The sequence below is a fragment of the Balaenoptera borealis genome (assembly GCF_965194805.1).
Source record: "Balaenoptera borealis genome assembly, chromosome: 20".
NCBI lineage: Eukaryota > Metazoa > Chordata > Mammalia > Artiodactyla > Balaenopteridae > Balaenoptera > Balaenoptera borealis.
In genome coordinates, this window is record NC_138879.1 from 54,034,110 (window position 1) to 54,052,108 (window position 17,999).

General features: G+C 37.8%; 1 protein-coding gene across 6 annotated transcripts in view; it reads right to left on the reverse strand.

Annotated features, from left to right (window-relative positions):
- STX8 (syntaxin 8) overlaps positions 1 to 17,999 on the reverse strand; it is a 252,938-nt gene that overhangs the window by 106,979 nt on the left and 127,960 nt on the right. For all 6 annotated transcript variants that reach the window (XM_082372919.1, XM_082372918.1, XM_082372920.1 and 3 more), the window contains one exon: positions 920 to 1,021. In XM_082372919.1, coding sequence (XP_082229045.1) covers positions 920 to 1,021 — 102 coding nt within the window. The remainder of the gene's footprint in view (positions 1 to 919; positions 1,022 to 17,999) is intronic.

Sequence of the window (17,999 nt, forward strand, 5' to 3'; positions counted from 1 at the left end):
CGGAGGGATCCAGTATAATTTTCATACTGAAAGGGCTAACAGTCAGGCAAAGCATGTGCTCAGATCATTAGTTTTTTTTTTTAGTGCTACCGCACTTCTATTTATAACAAAGTTATTAGCCTTATAAACTTGGTGCATCTTTGTGAGATGAAGCATCAAATAACCATGACTGTGATTACTGCTAGTGTCACCACCTTTCATTGTCACTTACCTGTGGGCAAGGCACTGTGCACAAGCAATAGATCGCTGAAACCCCACAAACACGTGCATCAGAACGTCTGCCGAAGAGCAAGGACCCACATCGGGATTGCCTGGTGCGCTTGTTAAATGATGAACACTCCTGAACCCCAACCTAGCCCTACTCAGTCAGAATCTCGACGGGAGGGCCAGGGAATCAAGCACTTTAAGAGCCATTCCCAGTGATTCTTATTTTGGCCTGTGTTTCCTCATTTTACGTACAAGGTATTAAGAAATGATAACTTCACTAAGTAACAGGATGTAAACTCATTTGGACTTTAGAATCTGTGCTCTTAACTGCTCTATGGCTCAAGCTGCAACAATGAAGCCTGTGACTAAAAAAGGCACAAAACAAGCAAGATCGCCTTTAAAACCCATGAGATCTGCCACCACCAGTCTGCATGATGTCATACAATTTCCCAAACTATTATTCTCGGTAAGCATACAGGAAGGTTTCTTACTTTAAATTAAAAAAAAATTAACAATGCATTATACTTCCCCTGCCCTCATAACATTTCATTTTAACAAGATTTAGGGATCTTCTAGCAATTTCAATGCTTCATCACATGAAACTGCCTGTACTAGAAGAGCAACCAAATCCCTGCGGTAAAATTAGACCAACGTGGGAAGCTTATCCGCAAATGATTAGAGAGGCAGAGCTGTAACTACAGCCATCTCTTACCACAAGATGTGGACTTCCTGTCCACCAGATTCACACGCCTGGTTTCGGTGCGAAGTTTCTCATCGGTATTCTCCACCAGGTTGGCAAGGTCATCAATTATCTCTATAAAGGAAAACAAAGATGCATGGTTAATACTCAAAAAATACCTTGGCTCACATCAGAGTCTCATAGCTGTGGTGGTCCTTCCTAGTAATAATTCTCTCAACTGCAGTGAGTGAGAAGGTTTTAAAGAACTCATGTATGTTCTCAGAAAACTGCAATTCTGATTCATTAAAGGTTGGGGGTGGGGTCGGGAGGGAAGGAGTAGTAAAGAAAAAAACGAGTTCAACACAATTCCAGGAGACAGAGGAGAAATGTCAAAAGTTCAGGGGAAAGAAAGCATGACCCAACAAATTTATGCCCAGCCAAGTTGTCACTGGAGTATAAAGACGACAGACAGACGGTGTAGAGGACTTCAGGGACCACTGGGATCCTTCTTAAGAAAACTACTTGATGATGAAATCTAGCCAACCAAGAGGTGAATAAAAATACAGAACTCTGGGTTGGAGAAGCCAGAGGCCATGACATAAGAGATGACGGCGAGAACTAAATCCATTTAAATACTGAGCTGAGAACAAACAAATATATGGATTAGGTTACAGAAAAGTAGACAAACATAATAAACAGTGACAATGGAATTATAAGTGAAAATCAGGAAGCAGTTGGGGGGCGGTGGCAAGAAAGGTAAGAAGCAGCTAAGATGTTAATTTCTTCATCACTCACAGCAGAATCATATCAAGCTGTTGGAAAGTAAAACATACAGAGACAGCTTCGTAAAAATCACCAAAGCGTCAACGTTTTATGTTATTTTTTTGTTAACCTTAAATGGATCTTTTAGCAATTACTACCTGTTGGAGAGAATTCTTCATGTGAAGTTTATCTTTTAAAAGTGAAATTAAGCACTTAATATTAAAATAGCATATATAATATGTCCTTAATTATGTAAAATTATTTCTATCCCTCCTTTTATACACACGAACCTGTAAGGATATATCCAGACAATGTTAACCTAATGTTAATAATGACTATTTCTAGGTGGTGTGATCCTGGGTGATCTTCCTTGTATTATCCGTATTATCTGAATTTCTTATAATGAGCTCTATATACTATTTTTTTTCAATTTTGGTTCTCTTTCCTCCCTCCTTCCCTCTCTCCCTCTTTTTTAGTGATTGCTTTAGAGATATGTCGTCCAATACGTTACCATTTTTCTTAAAGAATGAAATAAAACCCACAAGGAAGTCAAAGAAAGCTTTCAGAAAGTTGTTTGAGCTCAGTTTTGACGGCCATGTATGTGGGTGAAGAAGCAGGAATAGTGCGACTCATACAAAAAGAGTAGCATATGAAAGGCACAGAAGAGTTGGGAGGTCTTTCTTCCAGCTCCTACAGCACTTCCTACAATCTTTTTACTTAGAGACCCTTTTTTTTTGTATTTAATTATCTGTTTGCATGCCTTTCTTTTACAGAAAGAGTATGACAGACACTAACTTTTATTCATCTCTGTATCTCCTATCCCTAGGAGAGTGCCTAATATACAGCAAGATAAATACTAAAAGATAAAGGCTATGAATGAATGGAGTGTAAAAGATAAAAGCACTGAATAATTTCAAAGCATTGAATAATTTGCTGCTTCTTAGAAAAGTGGATCTAAGCCAAATTTGCCCAATATTATCTGTACAACACCTGCCTAGAAAATATTTCACTATTATTTAATGATCCATTCATAACTATTTCCTTGTATTCAATGACATACTCTCCCAGTTTCCCTTTCATTTATCTGTAAGCTCTGTCTAGTCTCCTCTTCCTCTTAAATGCTGGTGATCCCCAGAGTTCTGTATATTTCTACTCTATTTTAGTTTTAAATTTAAATTTTAATATTTAAATTCAGTAATTTAATTTTTAAAATATTAAATATTTTTAATATTAAAAATATTAAATTTTTAAATATTTTTAAATTTAAAAAAAAGGAAAATTTTCTGCTCTACATAGCTCTCCAAAAATCCTTGACTCATATAGCCAACTGCTTACTACTTATCTCTACCTGGAAATTCCTACAAATATCTGACTCTCAAGGTCTCTAAAACTAAACTCTTCATCTTCCCCCAAACTGGACTCCCCTATCTTCGCTGCCTCAGTTAATGGCACCACCATTCATTTTTGCTTGCTCAAGATGGAAATCTTTTTTTTTTTTTTTTTGGCTGTGTTGGGTCTTCACTGCTATGCACGGGCTTTCTCCAGTTGCAGCGAGCGGCGGCACTCTTCATTGTGGTGCGCGGGCTTCTCATTGTGGTGGCTTCTCTTGTTGCGGAGCACGGGCTCTAGGTGCACGGGTCTCAATAGTTGCATCACACGGGCTCAGTAATTGTGGCACACAGGCTCTAGGGCACGCAGGCTTCAGTAGTTGTGGCACATAGGCTCAGGAGTTGTGGTGCACGGGCTTAGTTGCTCCACAGCATGTGGGATCTTCCCGGATGCATTGGCAGGCAGATTCTTAACCACCGTGCACCGCAATCAGTAGCCCCCACTCGCCACAACTAGAGAAAGCCCGTGCATAGCAACAAAGACCCAACACAGCCAAATATAAATAAGTAAATAAATAAATAAATTTATATTAAAAAAATAGACTGACAATACTAATTGTTGGGGATGATTTGGCACAAAGTTAACTGAAGAAGTATTTGTCTGTTCTACTCCAGCTAAGCATATATCTACTCTATGACCCAGAAATTTCACCCTTAGGAATTTACCAAACAGGAATAGGAACATGTTTCTCAAAAAGACCTGTACAAAAATATACCCAACAGCAATACTCATGAGAATCCCAAACTAGGAACCACCTAATATCCATCAATAGGGGAATGGATAAGCAAACTGTGGTATCTGTACTGTTCAGTAATAAAAACAAAGAGCTTCTTATAACTGTAACAATTGTTACTTTGTTGGCTAAATAATAAAAAATAAATTTCAAAAGCATTTTGTCGGCGAAAATAAGTAATATATACTTAATAATTCCATTTATATAAAGTATGAGGACAAACCTAATCTACTAGATAGAAATCAGAAAGCAGTTGCCTCTGGGGTGGGGATGGAGGGGACTGACTGGAAAGGGAGATGAGGGAATTTTCTGGGACGATGGAAATGTTCTAAATATTCTCACAAACATATGCTGCTGTCAAAATGCATGGAACTGAACACTAAGGTCTGTACACTTTGTTGTATGTAAATTATACCTCAATTAAAAATGTAAAGCAGAAACAACAAGGACCTATTGTACGGCACAGGGAACTATACTGAATATCTTGTAATAACCTACAGTGGAAAAGAATCTGAAAAAATATATATATATATATATAAAACTGAATCACTTTGCTAATCACTTGAAACTAACAACACTGTAAATCAACTATACTGCAATAAAAAGTTGTTTGAAAAAAATAAATATATAAATTAGAAAAAAAAATTGAAGTTTACAATATCATGATACTTCTAGGATTTTCCAGAAAGGAAGAAAAAAGGGAGGGAGGGAGGGAGGGAGGGAGGAAGGCAGGCAGGCAGGCAGGCGGGCAGGCAGGGAGACCTGCTGGAAAGACAAAGCAAATGACTTAGAATAACAACATTTTCCAGCTGCAAGAAGTCAGGGGATCATCTTGTAGCTCCTCCCCCTTAACAATCCCCCTCCCACCCAGCTCCCCACCCCACCCCGTGCCAGTAACAGGGAAGCTCGTGAGAAAATCAATTCCATGTCTGAGCTGGAGGGTGACTGTAATTATAAGTTTCTATATTTCGAGCTGAAAATCTGCCTGCTTTTAACTTTCACCTTCTATTTCTAGAACAACACAATTCCAGTGTTCTTCCTTCCAGAAGACAATTCTCCTCGTGTAACTCCTTAGTCTTGTCTTCTCAGCTACAGACACTCAGCTCTGAACATTAACAGATCGTCAGAGGAAGCGATTTCTAGATCTTGTGACATCTTGATGCACTGGACACTGTATTCATCCTAAAATGTGACGTGAGAACTTGGATCCATCGTTTCAGGTTCTGTCCAGTCAGCACAGAACACACTGAGTTTAGACAGAGTAGCATATATAAAAGTCAGTATTTTTAAGTTCCATTCCTCATGTCCTATCAGGATATTCCATAGTAACAGCTATGCTTCCTAGAGTTGCTTGGTCCACTGTTCTCATGCAAATGATTACAGTTGGTATTACATGATATGTTTTAATGTCACAACATGTAATATAAAATTTAGACTTAATAAGCTTCTAGCACTATAAGAAAGTCAAGTGCAAAATACTCCTTGTCAGATACTAAATACAATATGTCAGCTGTTATTTGTTAACTGGGTTTCTGGATAGAGTTCTCATTAAATTTGTAAATATTCATAACAGAGGTAAATACAAAATTGGTAGAAGATTAGCTAAGCAAAAATCAGTAGTCAACACTGAAGGGGTTAATGTTTTAATCTCAGACCAAACACAAAGTTTTCCATTTTGGTTGGTAAACCTCATCTGATTACTAGTTTGTTTGCTTTAAAAAAACAAAAAACAAAAAACAAAAACCCCTCTATTTTTAGGTAATAAAAATCATTTACTAGCAGTTTATAAATGAGAGGGGGAAAAGTATAAGATTATCCACACACCCCAGTAATCACTTCTATGGGTTCCCTTCTAAGATTTGACATAAACATGTATTTTTATATAATTGCAATATATGAGCCTTTTGCCCCCTGTTAACATATCATTTGTACGCTTTCATGTTGTTACAGTCTTCACAGTTATAATTTCTAATGGTTACAAAATATTCATTCCATTAAAATAAACATTCATTAAAAATAGCCCATTATGGGATATGTAGAATGCTTCTATATTTCCACATAATGAGTCAATGAATTCTTTCCTCCATTATCATCTTCCCTCTTTTCTATCGTTTTCTTAATTAAGCGTGATTTTGACTGCCACATGGACTTTGAAACATACTGCCAAGTCAGTTTTTAAAAGGTTTGCACTGCCACTGTTGGTTGGTTTGATCAAATTCACTCCTCAATATGACCTCACAAGGCGATTTCCAAGGGCAGGGAGCCTGGGGGTATTCCCACCTTGCAGCCTAGTAGCTTCTAAGGGGGGAATTTCCCCAACCACAGTCTGTTACCAGGAAATTAAACACAGGTTTCAGAATACAGGTTAAGAAATAACCAGCTGACTCTTTCAGATCCCTGAAAGTACAGCCTCCAAAGAGCAACTGGTATTTTGTTCCTGGTAAGTATTTGCACTTGGTTTCGAGAAGGAACTTATGTTTCTATCACGTGTTAATTCGAGATACCAAGTGTCATTCCACCACAGAAAGGAAAAAAATGGACAATAGAAAGTATTTTCTCATCAAAAAGCGGTAAGAAATATTATACAGTGCCAACATAGCTGGATCCAAAATATACTTAAGTTTCTTCTAGGCTCAGTTACAGTCTCAGTAAAATCTATATAAGGGCAGAGAGTGTGCTGCATATTTTCAGATAAATTTGGTGCCTTTTGCACTCATAATGGATGCTGGCACTTGCAAAGTAATTATGTTGTTATGCCTTTCACTTATATTGCTAATGACATTTGAAGACAAGCATTTAAAAAACCAAACAGTGAATAAAGAGCTTTTCTTGAGGGCATTAGTTTAACTCCCTTTATTCCATACAATGGAAAGTAAACATGGGGTGGGTGATAACCTCTAATAATACACTTTTCTGTACACTAGGAAACCAGGAACAGAAGGATAGACCAATCTGTGACTCAGCAAAGGAAAAGTAACATGTTGGCCAAGGCACCCTACGGCAGGGCAGCTGGCGGGAAGTCCCCGCACACCCAAGCAGAGCCTCTGGGAGCACTCACGCTTCGGAGGCCTAGGAGAAAGCCCCTTGGCCATACCTGCTCCCATTTTAAGCAGGAACGGGTGGGCCAGGCTAGGCAGAAAGCACAGGCTCCTTTCCTTCTCCCTCCCCACCATCAACCCCACGGCCTTTCGGTCTTCCTTCATCCAGGCTGAAACGTGTATAACAGAGGCCTATGCGGAATTAGAACCCTTCCCAACTTCTAACAACAGAGGGACACTGACATGTGTGTGTGAAGATGAGCAAACAGCCAACAGTGTAAATAAAGAGGGAGCATCTGCTCCCCCTCCCTCACTCCTTTTGCCCTAGAAAACACAATTCCTTCCAGAAAAGGACAAACAAAACTTAAGAAACTGGTTTCTGTTTTTAAAACAAGATTCAAGTGGACACTAAATCAATACAACAGAACAGAGAGCCACAATGAGGGACCAACCTAAGTTACTAGAAACAGTGCTCCAGGTAGAAACACACTTGTCAAATTAAAAACCACAGTGAAGGCAGTTAAACAGATTGTAATCTAAATAAAAGATCTAGTTAGAAAACAAACTGGAATAATCTCCCAGAAGTCTCAGAAAGAGGTTACAGAGGACAAAATATGGAAGGAAAAAAAAATAAGAGACAGGGATAAACATCCAGGAAAACAGAAGGAGAAACAGTGGCCAAGTAAATAATAAATTTTCCTCTTAAACCAGAACCCGAGTCTCATAATATAATAATCAAGATCAAATCCAAAATTACTCAGTATATGAAGTACCAGAAAACCTCAAGATGCATCAGAAAAGACAATCAGCAGATGCCAATGCTGAAATGACACAGCTGTTGGAATTATCTGACAGACTTTAAAGCAGCTATATAATATAAATGCCCCAACAAGTAAAAGTGAACACTCTTGAAACAAAAGTTTCAGAAAAAAATTTTTAAAAAAAAAAGCAGAAAATATAGAGAAGAACCAAATGTGAATTGTGAAACTGAAAACTACAAGAATCAAAATTAGAAAAACTCACTGGATGGGCTCAATAGCAGAATGGAGATGACAGAGGAAAGAGGCAGTGAACTGGAAGACAGGTCAATGGAAATGATCAAATCTGAACAATGAGGAGAAAAGGCAGGAGGATGACCATAGCCTAAGGGACCTATGGGACAATGGCCAAAGGTCAAACATTGATGTCATCAGAGTCCCAGAAGGAGAGGAAAAGAGCGTGGGGCACAAAAATATTTGAAGAAATATGGCTGAAATTCTTAAGTTTGACAAAAAACATAAACCTATACATTCAAGAAGCTCAGAAAAACCCCAAAAAGATAAACACAGAGAAATCCATGTCTGGACACATCAAACCCAAACCGTTGAACACTAAAAACAAAGGAAAAAATCTTGAAAACCACCCCCCAAAATGACATATTACTTATAGGAAAACAAAGATTTGAAGGACTGTGGATTTCTCACCAGAAATCATGGAGGCTAGAAAAATGTATAACAACATTTTTAAAATGCTGAAAGAAAACTGTCAACACAGAAGTTTATATCCAGCAAAAATATCTTTTGGGAATCAAGGTGAAAGAAAGGCATTCTCAGATGAAGTGCTAAGAGAATTCATAGTCACCACACAAAAAAACTGCTGAAGGCAATTTTTCAGACAGAAAGGAAATCACACCAGCAGAAAATCTGGTACATCAGAAATGAAGAGCAACAGAATGATAAACATTTGGGTAAATATAATAGATCCTTCTCCAATTAAGTTCTTTAATTATTTGACAGTTGAAAGCAAAACTTACAACATCTGGTTTTCAATGAACATAAGTATCATACACCATACTTACGGGAGGGAACGGTAAAGGGACCTATATGGTGGTATGGTTACTATACCCTATTAGACATGATAAAATATTGATTCTAAGCAGACTGTAGAATGTTAAGTATATATATTGCCATCCCTAGTAACCACAAATACAATCTGTACAAAGATATATAGCGAAAAGCGCAATAGAAAAATTAAAATGGAATACTACAAAAGTTCATATGTGTGATTCCACTTACATGATAGTCTCCAAAAGACAAAACTATACTGATGGAGAACAAGCCAGTTGGTGATCACCAAGCGTTAGGGATGCGGGAGGGAACAATGGCAAAGGAACAGTAGTACAAGGGGTGATGGAACTGTTCTGTGTCCTGTCTGTGGTAGTGGTTTACACAAATCTATACATGTGTTAAAATTCACAGCACTACACAAACACACAGTCGATTTTTCTGTATGTTAATTTAAAAATTCAATTTAAAAAAGATATAATGAACAAAGAGAGGTATGGGTAAAGGAAGAACATCAGAGAAGGCTAGTGTTTAAAGAATAAGAGGAACAAAAACTAGAAAAGAAAGGAGGAGGCTAAAAAAGCAGAAGAGAATGCTGTCCTAGAGGGCGGCACTGCAGAAAAGAGGGTGGCATATACCATGTCTATGGACTGGTAATCGGGCCATTGCCGTGGACTGTGCTGAGAGCCGCTTTGGGTGGGGGAGAGAAGTGGGCAATTTGCCTGAGTTGCAGGACTGAATGCAGCCGAAGTGTGGGGAAAGGAAGATGGTAAGAGGACCCTAGTGTGTTACTGAAAACTCTTATAATGTAAAACCAAAACACTAACTACCAATATTTACTGAAAACTTGCCAGGTGCTAAATCACTGTTTTTTAATCTTGAGTTGTATCTAGTTCATTATAAAGTGAAAAACAATTCTTCTCTACCCCACAGTATTAATATGTTATTCTATTTAAATTATTTAATTAAATAAACATCAATGGTGGTATATATTATTTATGTTTATATCTTTTTCCATAGTTCTAAAAATATATATTCATATTAAAAATAAAAACTAAAATTCTGTTTAACAACAATAATTTCATGCTGACAGAGACAGCCTGTTTTCTGAGTAGTAAATTGCTGCTTGAAACATGAATATGATACAGACTAAAGTATGGGTCCTTTGGGGTTTTCCTGCTATTCTTTATTTCAATTGTGGAGACATCTTTTAGACAGTGAACAGTGACAGCCTTTGGCCTTCTCTTGCAAGCAAATATATCATTACACATTAAGTATACCTTCTTTTCTCATCAGCCAAGGATTATTAAGACAATTACAAATACAAATGTGGGCTAGAATTGCATGGCAAGACACAATACAGTGGTCAGCCCGACAATATTTAAAAATCAAAAGGATTTTCTGGATTATCAATAGTAGAGAGAGACAAAATTTTAAAAGTCATTAAAAAAAAGTCCCACAGAGCTCAGAGAAGGCACCATCAGTCTTAATTTGAATATAGAACCCTAAAAGCATAACATTTCTTACCTTCAGTTACTCATTAAACAGCTCTACAACAGGCATAAAAATATTGACCTCACCAGTTTTCCTAGCCCTTCAAGAAAAACATCTACTTAAAAAAAATGTTAAGGAGGAGACCTTCAAGATGGCAGAGGAGTAAGACGTGGAGATAACCTTCCTCCCCACAAATACATCAGATATACATCTACATGTGAAACAACTCCTATAGAACACCTACTGAACAGTGGCAGAAGACCTCAGACTTCCTAAAAGGCAAGAAACTCCCCATGTACCTGGGTAGGGGAAAAGAAAAAAGAAAAGTATCAAGTATCTTTTCTGACCACAATGCTATGAGACTACATATCAATTACAGGAAAAAATCTGTAAAAAATACAAACACATGGAAGCTAAACAATACACTACTAAATAGCCAAGATATCACTGAAGAAATCAAAAAATACCTAGAAACAAATGACAATGAAAACATGGCAACCCAAAACCTATGGGATGCAGCAAAAGCAGTTCTAAGAGGGAATTCCATAGCAATACAAGCCTACCTCAAGAAACAAGAAACATCTCAAACAACCTAACCTTAAACCTAAAGCAATTAGAGAAAGAAGAACAAAAAACCCCCAAAGTTAGCAGAAGGAAAAAAATCATAAAGATCAGATCACAAATAAATGAAAAAGAAATGAAGGAAACTATGGCAAAGATCAATAAAACTAAAAGCTGGTTCTTTGAGAAGATAAACAAAATTGATAAACCATTAGCCAGACTCATCAAGAAAAAAAGGGAGAAGACTCAAATCAGTAAAATTAGAAATGAAAAAGGAGAAGTAACAACTGACACTGCAGAAATACAAAGGATCATGAGAGATTACTACAAGCAACTATATGTCAATAAAATGGACTATCTGGAAGAAACAGACAAATTCTTAGAAAAGCACAACCTTCCAAGACTGAACCAGGAAGAAATAGAAAGTATGAACAGACCAATCACAAGCACTGAAATCGAGATTGTGATTAAAAATCTTCCAAGAAACAAAAGCCCAGGACCAGATGGCTTCACAGGTGAATTCTACCAAACATTCAAAGAGCTAACACCTGTCTTTCTCAAACTCTTCCAAAATATAACAGAGGGAGGAACACTCCCCAACTCATTCCACGAGGCCACCATCACCCTGATACCAAAACCAGACAGAGATGTTACAAAGAAAGAAAACTACAGGCCAATATCACTGAGGAACACAGATGCAAAAATCCTCAACAAAATACTAGCAAACAGAATCCAACAGCACATTAAAAGGATCATACACCATGATCAAGTGGGGTTTATCCCAGGAATGCAAGGATTCTTCAATATACGCAAATCAATCAATGTGATAAACCATATTAACAAATTGAAGGAGAAAAACCATATGACCATCTCAATAGCTGCAGAAAAACTATCAACAAAATTCAACACCAATTTATAATAAAAACCCTCCAGAAAGCAGGCATAGAGGGAACTTACCTCAACATAATAAAGGTCATATATGACAAACCCACAGCCAACATTGTTCTCAATGGTGAAGAACTGAAACCATTTCCACTTAACATCAGGAACAAGACAAGGTTGTCCACTCTCACCACTATTATTCAACATAGTTTTGGAAGTTTTAGCCACAGCAATCAGAGACGAAAAAGAAATAAAAGGAATCCAAATCGGAAAAGAAGAAGTAAAGTTGTCACTGTTTGCAGATGACATGATACTATACATAGAAAATCCTAAAGATGCTACCAGAAAACTACTAGAGCTAATCAATGAATTTGGTAAAGTAGCAGGATACAAAATTAATGCACAGAAATCTCTTGCATTCCTATACACTAATGATGAAAAATCTGAAAGAGAAATTAAGGAAACACTCCCACTAACCACTGCAACAAAAAGAATAAAATACCTAGGAATAAACCTACCTAAGGAGACAGAAGACCTGTATGCAGAAAACTATAAGACACTGATGAAAGAAATTAAAGATTATACAAACAGATGGAGAGATATACCATATTCTTGGATTGGAAGAATCAACATTGTGAAAATGACTATACTACCCAAAGCCATCTACAGATTCAACGCAATCCCTATCAAACTACCAATGGCATTTTTCACAGAACTAGAACAAAAAATTTCACAATTTGTATGGAAACACAAAAGACCCCAAACAGCCAAAGCAATCTTGAGAAAGAAAAACGGAGCTGGAGGAATCAGGCTCCCTGGCTTCAGACTATACTACAAAGCTACAGTAATCAAGACAGTATGGTACTGGCACAAAAACAGAAATATAGATCAATGGAACAGGATAGAAAGCCCAGAGATAAACCCACGCACATATGGTCACCTTATCTTTGATAGAGGAGGCAAGAATATATAATGGAGAAAAGACAGCCTCTTCAATAAGTGGTGCTGGGAAAACTGGACAGCTACATGTAAAAGAATGAAATTAGAACACTCCCTAACACCATACACAAAAATAAACTCAAAATGGATTAAAAAAAAAAAAAAAAAAAATGGATTAAAGACCTAAATGTAAGGCCAGACACTATAAAACTCTTAGAGGAAAACACAGGCAGAACACTCTATGACATAAATCACAGCAAGATCCTTTTTGACCCACCTCCTAGAGAAATGGAAATAAAAACAAAAATAAACAAATGGGACCTAATGAAACTTAAAAGCTTTTGCACAGCAAGGGAAACCATCAACGAGACGAAAAGACAACCCTCAGAATGGGAGAAAGTATTTGCAAATGAAGCAACTGACAAAGGGTTAATCTGCAAAATATACAAGCAGCTCAATATCAAATAAACAAACAACCCAATCCAAAAACGGACAGACGACCTAAATAGACATTTTTCCGAAGAGGATATACAGATTGCCAACAAACACATGAAAGGATGCTCAACATCACTAATCATTAGAGAAATGCAAATCAAAACTACAATGAGGTATCACCTCACACCAGTCAGAATGGCCATCATAAAAAAATCTACAAACAGTAAATTCTGGTGAGGGTATGGAGAAAAGGGCACCCTCTTGCACTGTTGGTGGGAGTGTAAATTGATACAGCCACTATGGAGAACAGTATGGAGGTTCCTTAAAAAACTAAAAATAGAACTACCATACGACCCAGCAATCCCACTACTGGGCATATACCCTGAGAAAACCATAATTCAAAGAGAGTCATGTACCACAATGTTCACTGCAGCTCTATTTACAATATCCAGGACATGGAAGCAACCTAAGTGTCCATCGACAGAGGAATGGATAAAGAAGATGTGGCACATATATACAATGGAATATTACTCAGCTATAAAAAGAAACAAAATTGAGTTATTTGTAGTGAGGTGGATGAACTAGAGACTGTCATACAGAATGAAGTAAGTCAGAAAAACAAATACTGTATGCTAACACATATATATGGAATCTAAAAAATAGAAAAAATGCTTCTGAAGAACCTAGCAGCAGGACAGGAATAAAGATGAAGACGTAGTGAATGGACTTGAGGACACAGGGAGGGGGAAGGGTAAGCTGGGACGAAGTGAGAGAGTGGCATGGACATATATACACTATCAAATGTAAAACAGACAGCTAGTGGGAAGCAGCCGCATAGCACAGGGAGATCTGCTCGGTGCTTTGTGACCACCTAGAGGGGTGGGATAGGGAGGGTGGGAGGGAGACGTAAGAGGGAGGAGATATGGGGATATATGTATATGTATAGCTGATTCACTTTGTTATAAAGCAGAAACTAAGACACCATTGTAAAGCAACTATACTCCAATAAAGATGTTAAAAAAAAAGGTTAAGCCATATCAGAACCCTTGCTAATAATGTAACAATAAAAATACACTTCCCGTTATTTTAGAAAACTGGAATTCTGGTGATAATGTGCTCAGCTCTGACTGAATAATTTCAAGATAATCAACGTGTTTCTTTGCACCTTGAATAAAAAGGCTATATACTGTATGAATCTAATTATATGACATCCTGGAAGAGGCAAAGCTATAGAGAGAATACAGTGATCAGTGTTTGCCAGTAGTTTAGAAGGAATAGGGAAGGGATGAACAGGTGAAGCGCAGGCATTTTTAGGGCAGTACAAAATTCTGTATGATCCTGTAATGGTGAATATGTGACATTATGCATTTGTCAAAACCCATAGAACTTTACAGCACAAAAAGTGAACCTTAATGAATGTAAATTAAGAAAAAAAAATCATTTAGGAGGCTGGGGATTCCAGGAAGGAACACAGAGTGTGATATGAGCATCTAGCTGTACTGTAAATGTACCTAACAACATCCCTGGAAAGGGTGGAAAGAACAGGTGCTGACGTAAGTTACTCTGGGAATGAGTGGAGTCTGTAAGACTCAAGGCAAAAGCACTGCATATAAGCACTGAATTCTAGTTGATGAAGTGGATTTCCCTGGTGGCACGAGTTAATTCCAATAGGGCTTATACATGTAACATGGAAGTGAGCAATTACGGAAATGGATGATGGATGGTAAGGGCCAAATTCTCACTGCTGGACTGGAAATTTAAAGATAAGCAAGAGGAGGACGCTAGGACAATCCATGTGGTTAACAGATGAGAGTTAGAGACATCGGTATGACATTAATATAAAGATGGTTACATATGGATATGTGTATATACACAGCTTAGTAAACAGACATGCATTTCTATGCTTTGTCAACTGAGAAGGCATTAAAAAAAAGCAATACCCCAGGACCAACAAGCACACTTGGCACCCAGATCTTGGTTTTAAGGCTATTCTCCAGTAAAAGAAAAGAGATGACTCTCGGACTGGCACAGGAAATACACAAGAGGAGCCTGAAGTATCTGGTAGGACCAGAAACTAAGGAAGTGCTTTAAAAGACAAACAACAACAAAACAACCTCACGGGTGGGGATACGTCAAAGGAGCATAGGAGCCAACCGACAGAGCTCCCCATGGCCAAAGCTGGAATAATTTGAGCAACAAAATAAAGTAGCCAAAAGTATAAAATAATATCCATAGTAAATATCCATTAATTTTATACTACCATGTGTAAATATCTGATATATACACTGATAAAAACACTTGATTGAATAAGTTCATAAATGAGGGAGAAGAGACAAACCTCCCATGAGAAATTCCCAATAGTTTATGCAGCCAGTCCGTCTTCAAGGAGGGGGGAGTATATGTCTTCACCCCTTAGGTGTGGGCTGCAGGTACTGACTTCCTCCCGAGGAGCAGAGCGTGGAAATAAAGGAAGGGGAGGGAGTACCTTTACAGGGAGAAGCCCAACAGACACTACCTCAGCCAGATGATCAAGGTTAACGTGAATGGTCGCAGATCATGTGGACGGTACGCACCCTTGATCTGGTATGATGAAAACGGCACTTGACCTCTGTGGACTTCCTCCTAATAACTGATAACTCCAGTCTTATCATGAGGAAAACATCAGACAAAGTCTAGCTGTGTAGTATCTTACAAAATACCTGGCCAGTATCCCCCAGAACTGTCAACATCACCAAAAACAAGGAGTCTGAGAAACTGCCACCACAGCCAAGAGAAGCCTAAAGAGACACGACACTGGAATGTAATGGGGTATCCTGGATAAGATCCTGGAGCAGAGGAAGGACATCAGGTAAAAACTAAGGAAATCTGCATAAACTATGGACTTAAGTATGTATCGATACTGGTTCATTAAAAGTAAAAAATATATCACACTAACGTAAGAAACTAGGCACGGGGTACATGGGAACCTTCTAGTATTATCCTCTCAATTTTTCTGTAAATCTGAAACTGTTCTAAAGAATAAAGACTTATTTTTAAAAAGCCAATAGCTAATGTCATATTTAAAAAGGACACATTAAACACTTTCCCCTAAGATCAGGAACAAGGCAAAGATGTCTATTAGTTTTGCCACGTCTAATCAATGTTTTTGGGGAAAAAAAAAACCCAGAGCTGGAAAAGTCATACGATCTGATTTCAAGCAATCAAGAGGGTTTGGAATGGACAAAAGATCAACGGAACAGAAAAGAGTCCAGAAACAGATTCACACAGATGGCCAACTGAGTTTCCACAAAGGATACCCACACAAACCTCAGATCCCATAAGAATGTCAGCAGGCCTATTTTTTTCAATTTTCTTAGGATCCCTACTTATACGTAAGAGTGAGAACATATTAAGGGAACATACGAAGTCTCCACTGGCTCCTGACAAGCAGGTACTATTTCTGCTCATCTTTATGACAACCCCATGAGGCAAGTTTTCCTAGAGGCAAAGGTCAAAGAGGTGAAATGACGTGTCCAAAGTTACGCAGCTGGTAAGTGGCAAAGCCGGTCTGACTTGCAATCTGTCTGATTCCAGAGTTATGTTGTTCGTAACATTCAGAAAGGAAAAGGGGGACAGCAGATCAAACAGTCCAAGACTGCCTTGTTTGTTCTGTTTTGTTTTGCTTTGTTTGAAGATGAGATCATTCAAGTTTTCCCTATAAATATCTTCTAAGCTATTGTTAAGTAAATGTTTATTATTTAGTACAATGAATATCTGAATTTCTTAAGCCAAATCTATGATCCAGTTGAGTGTTTCTTTATGCTGTGTTACAGACGCTACAGCTTTCTGCATAGTCGGTGGAATTATTTAAATGCTATAAAACTAAAAATGTAATCTTATTTGTAACTGTTATAAAAATGTACAGTTCTTACTTGTTGTGATGCTGTATGTTGTTGGTCATAATCATGATTGTCTGTGTCATGACAGACATGACATAGACAATGTCACGACTTTGGTGGAGAATATAACCTCCAACTGGGAGCCAAGGCCATTGCTAACATTTCCCCTTTCACAAGTGATTATAGAAAATCGTGGACAATTTTTACCTACCCCCATTTTATCACTTAAGCTTCTAGACAGTCTTCTCATGAAATATCTAGACCCAAACCATTAGATTTTTGCTCCCTTTGAGAAACAGCCTACCTTTCAAATCCAACAGGATTTGCCTGCCTGAGCAATTACTTCTCCTCTGGGACTCAAAAATGCTAACAGGATCACAGCCTTGCATTTCCATATCTGCCCCAGCTACTGAGTATTTACAGCATGTTCAAGTTCTTATAACACAGTAAGAACAAAATAGATAAACCCAAAAAGAAAACGTGAGGAATGGAGAAAGTCTTAAACATTATTTCTGGGTTCTTCCTCTTAGAGCTCAACAAAACAGACAAGCTTTTTATGAAATCCATAAAATGGCATTATTTCTAACTTAGGGCTTACATTCCCTGTTTCAGTCTGATTTCATATAAATGAAGAGCTTAAAAAATACTGTATTAATGATGGTAATACAGTTTTAAAGAACTGTAACCGTTTATTATCTCGTCTGATCCTCCTGACAATCCTGAAAGGTAGACAGGGAAACTGTTAGAGTATTTTATAGATGTCCAAACAGGCCCACACAGAGTATGCAACTTGCCTAAGTTACCCCACGAATAAGTAGTAGGACACAAAGACGGGTCTCTGGATTTCAATTCAAAAGCTTTACTTGGTAGCTCATGCCTCTTATGTCTCAAATTTCAGGTCTGTGTCTACCTCCAGACTAAACATAGTCTGCATTTTTCCCATTCCAGAGGACCATCACCTTGATTTCTCTGTATTTCCCTTTCTTATAGGAGATGTCTGATGAAGCCCAGAGAGTCGGTTAAGACATAGGTTCTGAGAGATTCAGTACCATGACATCTATCAGTCAGAAAGCTGAAATTTACCATGCACTCTTGTTTTAAAAAAACAAATAACTTGAAAAAGAAACATGTCTCCACTTTAGAAGAGAACATTCCTCCTTCACAAAAAAGTTACCTCCC